The following is an 8,565-nucleotide window of genomic DNA, read 5'->3' as shown; positions in this document are numbered from 1 at the left end:
CAGAGTAAAGAAATGTACAGCAGTGCACGGCTTCACATTTTACAAAGAAAATCTGTTTCTATCTGTTTCGATAGATTTAGTTTGCATTCTAAACACTTGTTAGACTTAGCTAATGCTTAACCCTGGAAAACAAAACAACCAAAACAAACAACCAAGCAAAGATACATGTTTTTCCAGTCTGGACAACACTAAGAAAAATTCATTCAAATCACATGAAATCTCCTGTCACATGAAAACCCTTGATTTCACCGATACCCGAAGCACAAGGGCTTGTAGGGCCTACACCCAGTTTCTGCGCTTTGTGTCTTGAGATCAGGTGAAATGCGAAATCAGCTCTGATCGGCCGTCATGTAGAGCGGATCAGCTGATCGCGAATCAGGCTGAGCGGGTGGGCGGGGCGAATATTGGGTGTGGGCGGGGCTTGACGCTTCTCAACAGCCCGTGTGCTTGAAGCAAAACTAGTCTGAAAACAAGACGTGCAACAAGTGACTTTGAGCAAGTGAGAGGAGATGGAGCTTTCGCTTAGTGTCACAGCTGTTTACAGAGCTTGACCAACAAACAAACGCATATTGGAGGATAAACGACAAACAGCGGTAAGAGCTGCGTTTTTATTTCCGAAAAGTGGGAATCTCCGCTAGTCTTGGAGCAGTTTGGTAGTAAGTTCTGTGCGCTGAAGTTTAAAAAACACTGAGAAAGTTACCAAAACTTTAATGAGTACACACTCGAGTATTTCCATGTACAGTATGGTAAATGCAGGGTATTAAAACTGCTCTTGTAGAGCCTGACGCATCTTTAGGTACAGTCAGTGTTTGTGTGAAATTTAGCCTTGTTTTTTGTGTTGTAACCATGCTTGTTTTTGGCGTATTGACTTACATTTGTTTAACCAAAGTTTTACTAAAATTACCATGGTAAAACTATGGTACTGCAAAATCATAGTAAATTTGTGGCCACTATGGTTCATAATGGTAACTCTTACCATGGTTTTGCAACACAATCTATAGTTTTACAATAGTAGTAGAGATATACAAGTTTAAGTACGTATACCAAAAATATAATTACTACAATTTTGCTAGCTAAAAAATATATATGTAAGGGTAAACATCAGTTATTTTGCATAAAAAAATAAAATGAAAATTTTAGTTCAATTGAATGTATGATTCCCAAACTAAATCATGCAGTATGATCAGATTTACCATACTGTGCAGAAAACCATAATATGACTTAATTCTGTTGAAAAAGAGTAAAGTTCACTGTGGTTACTCATGTTATCCCTACTTACAGTTATAGTGTTTACTGTGTCATCTTGAGAATAATTATCAGTAAACCTTTCTGTTTTTTCTTCGTTTAATTATTATTATTATTTTATTGGAGTTCTAACCTAGTTTTTAGTCTGGATTAGTTATAGAGTTTACATGTAGGTTGTCAGAGTACTACAATTGTACCAGGAAACTCCTTGGAAAAGTAAGAATGCAGGTGGAGGCCATGCTGCAAGAGTTTGCACAGCCCGTGTTTACTTCCCCGTCAGAGCTACATGTTTCCAGTTGGCACAATGAGAGGAAGGGAGCTACATTAACACCATTGAGTCCCTCTGCACATAGTACATGTGATACAGGGACTGAATAAGGCTATTGTGTCATATCCCTTTTTCTGCACCAAAGCTCTGTTCCTTGTGGATAAAGGGGCTTGCCGCTTTTTAACTTGCTTGTATTGTTCTTTCTCATCCCCCTTTGTGGGGCTGGAAAGTTTGAGTTTTCTTTTTGCTCTCTTGAGATCCAATGAGAAAGATTTTTCCTTTAGATTCTTGCTTTATTAGGGTGTTCATTTTGTGTTTTTGTTCTATTTGGCCTTAAGTCCAGTCTTCCAATCGTATGCTTTCCTTAGTGTCACCTTCATTCTTCATTGAGGAGATTCTTTACTTGCCCATTGAAAACGAACCGATTCCTCTTTGTTTTCCTTATTGTTAAGCCCTTGAGGATCTCACAGGTTGCATGCACAGTAATACATTGCATACCACGATCATGCCATTTGGCATTGCAACAAAAGACATCAATATGACTCATGCAATCTTTTGTTGGTTTGAGGTGTAAGGATGTTATCAGTGGGATCCAGAGGAAGCTGATAATAGCCTGTTGCATGGCGTGAAGCCTGTAGTGGGGTGATATTTTTTCAGCATTGTGTTTTGCTATTCTGGAGACACAATGCTGTTGCTCATTGCGTATGTCGTTAAAATTCTTTGGAACGAATTAAGACGTGATGACACTGACAAACAAGTAAATGACTGCAGTTGGGTGATTTTTGGGTTTGCAGTTGAATTTGAATAAGGTGTACTTGAAAACCAAATTGCATGAAACAGTTTGACGCTGCACTTTGTTTACTTTAGGGCTAGGCGATATGAAAAAAATGTCCTCATAATGATATATAACTATATAGTACCATTTCTGCAAATTCCACAGGTTCTTTCTAAAATAAGAATGACATTTTTTTTTGCTAAACATAAAGATCACGATTTTCTCACAATTCTGTAAATGTAAAATAAAACTTAATATGAGTAGGCTCTTATTATTGTCAATTCTCAAACATGTGGTAAGATAAACAATAACAGTAGGCCTATTTGTTGGTATACTGTTGGTTAAAATGCTGCATTTTGTAAAAGCTTGGAGTAGTTGACCTTAATAGACTTTAAGCTAGACCTGGCTGTTAATGCACAGTAAAGTGAGGATTTCAGTATACAACTATTCATAATTCTAAAGTTGAATTTTTTTAACATATGCATTATTATGACATCCAGTATCTGTCATTGACAGCATTATTAGACCATTTTTTATTGGTAAAATGAGACACTTTGTTATCAGATTCCCTCTTGGATTATATTAAACATTATAGAGGCAAGATAAGTTTTTCTCTACTGACACTGATACTTAACCATTTTAAAATAAAATAACTTTTATTTAATATTAACTTTAATAACTTCAATAACTTTTCATACTTTGAAATAAAAAAAAACAAATCAAATGCTTGTGATCATTTAAATATTGTGACTTGAGTACATCATTACAGTAAGACAGAAATTATATTTTTGGTTGAATTATACCTTATAAATGCAGTATGTGACTCTATCAACACCATTTGGAGGTGTCCACATTACTGAGCAATGTATATTAAACAATGTGAAGACTTGTGCAACTGCCTTTATGCTTTTCTCCTCAACTTAGAGACGCTGGATTACGATCTAGCAAGGTGTCGAACTGAGATCTCAATCTTTTTTTGATTAATCGTGCAGCCCTATATATATATATATATATATATATATATATATATATATATATATATATATATAAGATACCACATGTAAGAGACTATTTCTTTTATTACATTTAAAGTATGTACTCAGAAATGTACTCATTCATACTCTGTGATCATATTTCACACTTTGGTTAGAACTTCAGGGCAAATGTTTGATTAAGACAAATAACGAATAATTACAGGTGCAACATAAAAATAAAACCTCTAAATAAAAAGCAAAATGTAAAACATTGTACTTTCTAGACTGATGAGATCAGAGGGATTAAGATCTTATGATGCTGTTAATCATGTTTCTGTTTGCATCCATGTAATAGCTTGTAATATTTTGCTCATATAAATTATGAAAAATTATTAGTGTAAACCATGTATGCAATAAATGTAAAATCTGTCATCTTCTCTTTTTTTCTCTCTGCTTATCTTTTTAACACAGCCCTCATACTGCACAGTGACATCATTGCCTTTTTTCCAAGTGTTTGTTTTTGTTTGGATATAACCCACACTGTTAGCTTTAGTCAGCAGTGATAATGCGTTTGAGATTATAAAGTCTGGGACCAGGCTGAAACTGCAGTTACTTAACTTTTTGCCTGCCATGCTCTTATTAAGTAAGTGGTAATTGCAGTCTTTATAAAGGTGTCAGAAACTCCAAGTCATCATTAAATAATTTCACTGAAATAACAACAAAGATTGTGGCATGTGCCAAGTCTATGTTTGCTTTAGTATAACATTCAAAGCCTTAGCAATGTGTCAGTTTAAAAAAAGATCCTAGATTTTTCCAAACATTACTTGTGTGTTTACTTTGCATTTAGCTGGAGGTCTAAAAAGCCTGGCCACACAAATTTAGCAAAATGACTATTCAGGTCTGAAAAATGTAACAAACTGTGTGGTGTATGTAATAAAATTGCCTGACAGTATTATTATGGCATTTTAGAAATGCAAAGATGCTGTAAACTGCTTGTGTAATAATGAGATTATGGCTTTGTTTGCTTAGGTGAGCCTTATCCAGACAGAGGGATTTGGTTGTTTCAGTGTTCCTGATGGAGTCGTACAGAGTTGGTGGCATGCCAAACACTGGAATATCACAAGCCTATGCACAGCCTTCCCGTTCAAGGGGCCAAAGCAATGGAACCTATGGCCTTAGTATCAGGGTTCAAGGCATAGATGGACACCCCTATGTGGTCCTCAATAATCAGGAGAGAGGGCCAAACCCTTATGCAGTCCCTCAAAATAATAATGGATATGCTAATTCTGAAAGCCCATTTAATTACGATGAATATGATTTCAAAGGGACCAGAAAGGATCTTTCTGATGGTCCATATATGGATTTTTTGTCACAGAAGGTCTATGGAGGTCCTCACAATGGAAGTTCAGATCCTAAGAAGCAATCCAGTCTTTTGAACTTCCAAAAGCATCCAGAACTTCTCAAGCCATATGATCCTGAGAGCAATACGCTTGACAGCTTTCAAAGTTTACCTGAAGTTGAAATTCAAAATCCCTACCTGGCACCCCAACCCACAACCAATTCCCCAGTTGCTAGCCAAGCCAGATCCTCCAGCCTAGTTCCAGAACTATTTTTAACAGATAACATGGGACATGCCCAACCTCAAGTTCGTCCCCAGACACTGCCGTTCGACAGCCGTCCACAAAGAGGTCCGACCAAAGACCAAGTTCAGACCCAGCCTCAGGTCAAACCCCAGGTTCAACCACAGTCTCAGGTCAAGGCACCTTTCAAGAATCCAGTGCCCTACCAGACTCAGTCACAGCCCTCAAAACGCCTTCCAGTTCCTCAGCCATCTACAATAGCCAGCAAGCCCAGTGACCAGACCAGGGCTTTGTCTAGACCTCCTAGCTCAGTGAGTAGTGCCAACTCCAGTCTGGAACGAAGCCGTCGTGAGCCGGATGTGCTGCCCTTACGCCGATTTGACTCCAGTGGCCCTGTGCTACAGACTTCTTCCTCCAGAAACTCCTCTGTGGGCTCCACCACACCAACCAAGGAAGACCAGTTGGAGCAGCTTTATTCAGAGAGTATCAACCGTCATGAGAATCGGCGCTACATACCTTTTCTGCCTGGCACAGGTCGGGACATAGATACTGGTTCCATCCCAGGTGTGGATGAGCTTATAAAGAAGTTTGACAGCAAAGAGACTCAGCAGCGCAGGGGACGGTCAGGGCGGAGGAATCGACTAAATCCAGAAGACCGCAAGCGTTCCCGTAGTGTCGACAGTGCCTTGCCATTCAGTCTTGGGGGCGACTCTGACTACTTGGATGAAGTTTCCCGAAATAGAGGCAGGTCTACAGAGCATCTCCTTCGCCCATCACTGCTCCTGCAGAAGGGCAGTGGAGTAAAGAGCTCCCCAGTGTCACCAACTTCCACTACTGGTCCAAGGATTAGCCTAAGAAGCACAACACAAGTGAAAAGTGCTCCAGGCTCACCTCAGGGGACAGTTTCTAACTCTTCAGCTGCTATTTTGGGGAACAAGAATCCAGAAAATCGCCCTTCTGTGGCACCTGTAGAGAACAAGAATGAAAAGGCCAAACCATCACAGAGTGTAAAGTGCTTTTCAAGTGTGACAACAGGATCGATTTCTCGTCGTTCTGTCAACGGTAAAACATCAAGTACTGAAGTGGATGCTCAGGTATGAACAGATGAGTTTTGTCTTTGCTTTTCAAATATATACACACTATTACAGAGGAACCAGAAATGTATATTTATGCATTGATCTTTCTTTCTTTCTTTCTTTCTTTCTTTCTTTCTTTCTTTCTTTCTTTTTTCTGTCTGTCTTTCTTTTTTCTGTCTGTCTTTCTGTCTGTCTGTAGGTGACACCTGATCTTCTAAAAGGTCAACAAGAGCTTTCACAGCAAACAAATGAAGAGACTGCCAAGCAGATTTTATTCAGTTACCTGAAAGATGGGTGAGTGCACTTTCCATATCACTTTGTATGAGTTTATAAAACATAATATCAACAAACAGATCTTTTGTTCAGAGCGATTACTAAACAGAGATGTCCTGAACAATGTTTTTTTGCCCCGATTTAATCCATGCCATGTAAAAATGAGTACCTGCTGATAATGAGTCTTGCACTTGTATATCTTAGTGCTGGTGCAGTATATCAAAGTTTTTAAAATAAGTATTTGGGGAATTAGATGTATGCATGGGCTTTACAATAATAATGTTTACACTACCTGACAAAAGTCTTGTAGTCAATCCCAGTTGTTAGAGCAACAAATAATTACTTAACTTCTAGTTGATCATTTGGAAAAGTGTGAAAAGCTAGATTTTTTTAGTTGAATCATATGTTGAACTGCACCCTAATCATTACAAATACTGCAGAAGACCTTCTTACAGAAATCAGTCAAGTTTGAAGGAAAAATCTTGGTTTGTGGTTGCATTCAGTATTGGGCTATGCAAGAGTTCTGCAGAGTGGCAACATCAACAGCCCGATATATCTAGATGTGTGTGCTGCACATTACATTACAAACCACAGGAGAGGGCAAATTCTTCAGCAGGATAGCGCTTCTTCTAATACTTCAGCCTCCACATCAAAGTTCCTAACAGCAAAGAAGGTCAAGGTGTTCTTCAAGGCCCAGAAACCAGACATGAACATTATTGAGCATGTCTGGGGTAAGATGAAGGAGGAGGCATTGAAGATGAAGCCAAGGAATCTTAATGAACTCTGGTAGTCCTGCAAGAACGCTTTCTTTGCCATTCCAGATGACTTTATTAATAAGTGATTTGAGTCATTGCAGAGATGTATGGGTGCAGTCCTCCAAGCTCATGGGAGTCATACACAATGTTATTTCTTTTTCCATTACTGTTAAGAGATAAGACTTTTGTCTAAGCAAAGTCAGGCCTTACTGTCCTAATTAAATATTGAAAAATTAAGGCATGATCATATTTTATTTTTGTAAAATAAGTGTAATATAGAGGCCTTTGGCTTTCATAAAAGCCACTTCTGATATCATATGATCGTCTAGAAGTCAAGTTATTAAGACTTTTGTCAGGCAGTGTATATAGACCAATATCATTAAGTGATATTTATATTATTATATTTAATGTTTGTACTATTATAATAGTTTTTTATAATGCTATAATGAAAAAAATTAAGTGTGTTTATAAATATAAGTGTAAATATACACAGTTCTGAATATGGAACCATGTTCATTATGTTTATGTTCAATAAGCAGAATAATTGCTTGTTTGCCACCTGACACCCTATAATATAGACATCAACTTATCATGAATTGTTTATTTTGAAGATTTAAATATATTTAGCAAAATTGCCTAACCTTGATCCTATTTTGATCTGGAACACTGATGTCTTACTTAACAAGTTACATCAATGGCATTTTTTTACTCTAGTGGTTTTGGGTTGTTTTCCACCCCAAAAGTTCAATTTTTTCTAAGAAAGAAGGTTTTTCTTTGAATTTAAGGTGGTTTTCTCATAGTCTGACATATATTGGTAACAATTCAAGAATTTCACCTCCCTTACATTTTTTCATTTGTGTACAGTACTGTAAAACCTCAACTCCCACATTTCTATCTCACCTAAAAAAATCCTCTAAAACTCTTTTAACTTCTCACAACAATCCAAACTGCGAGTCATATTTGGCATGATAACCTTTTAAAAAAATAGAAAAAGAAGCATGGTACATTAAAAATGATCTTAGCCCATTGCCAACAATTCAGTTTCGCTCCAAGAACAAAATTTCCACCCATAGCAGGGTTGTTTCCTGCCCTGGTTTAATCCTGCTTGATCACTGCACAGCTTCAAACACATGCTGTAGGTGCCCGACTGCTCTATTGAATAGCTGAAACCTGCCCTCCCTCAACTCCATATTCTTGAAGTCAAAAGTCCCGCCCTCTCTGCATTCCTCATGTGGAGGGAGGTGAGCCCAGCGGATTATACGCCAGTGTCTGTGAGATCTAGGATCCGATATCTGATGGTCAATGGCAAGCTTTATTAATCAGCTCTGCAGACAAAAATTGTCCAGAGGTAGTGGTTTATTACCATTCAACGGCGCGTACCATAGATGCATCAGGTTCATTATCGTCTTCAGCAGTGTTTTGGATTGACACGTCCATCAGTGACTTGCGTCATGAAACCGTTAATAACAGTCTGCCCTGTGGGAGGTGTGTGTATGTTTAAAAGAGAGGCGGTGCTGGTCTCTTGGTTTCTCCTCTGTCGTTGTGAATATGCATGCCTGTAACCCAATGTTCTGGGCTTTTCCCTGATGCATCACTTGAATGCCCTGGGAACATGTGGG

The 8,565-nt window shown here is 38.2% G+C and overlaps 1 protein-coding gene across 1 annotated transcript in view; it reads left to right on the top strand.

Moving 5' to 3' along the window:
* Window positions 1-460: 460 nt before the first annotated feature.
* cgnl1 (cingulin-like 1) overlaps window positions 461-8,565 on the top strand; it is a 67,480-nt gene continuing 59,375 nt past the window's right edge. Inside the window, exons 1-3 of the mRNA XM_087261870.1 lie at window positions 461-593; window positions 4,292-5,936; window positions 6,118-6,212. Of these exons, the coding sequence (XP_087117996.1) occupies window positions 4,338-5,936; window positions 6,118-6,212 (1,694 nt within the window). The 5' untranslated portion in view covers window positions 461-593; window positions 4,292-4,337. The remainder of the gene's footprint in view (window positions 594-4,291; window positions 5,937-6,117; window positions 6,213-8,565) is intronic.

This window comes from Danio rerio, chromosome 7 (assembly GCF_052040795.2).
Source record: "Danio rerio strain M-AB ecotype USA chromosome 7, GRCz13ab, whole genome shotgun sequence".
Taxonomy (NCBI): Eukaryota; Metazoa; Chordata; class Actinopteri; order Cypriniformes; family Danionidae; genus Danio; species Danio rerio.
The sequence above is the reverse complement of the archived record's forward strand: the minus strand, read 5'-3'. Positions and strand labels throughout refer to the sequence as shown.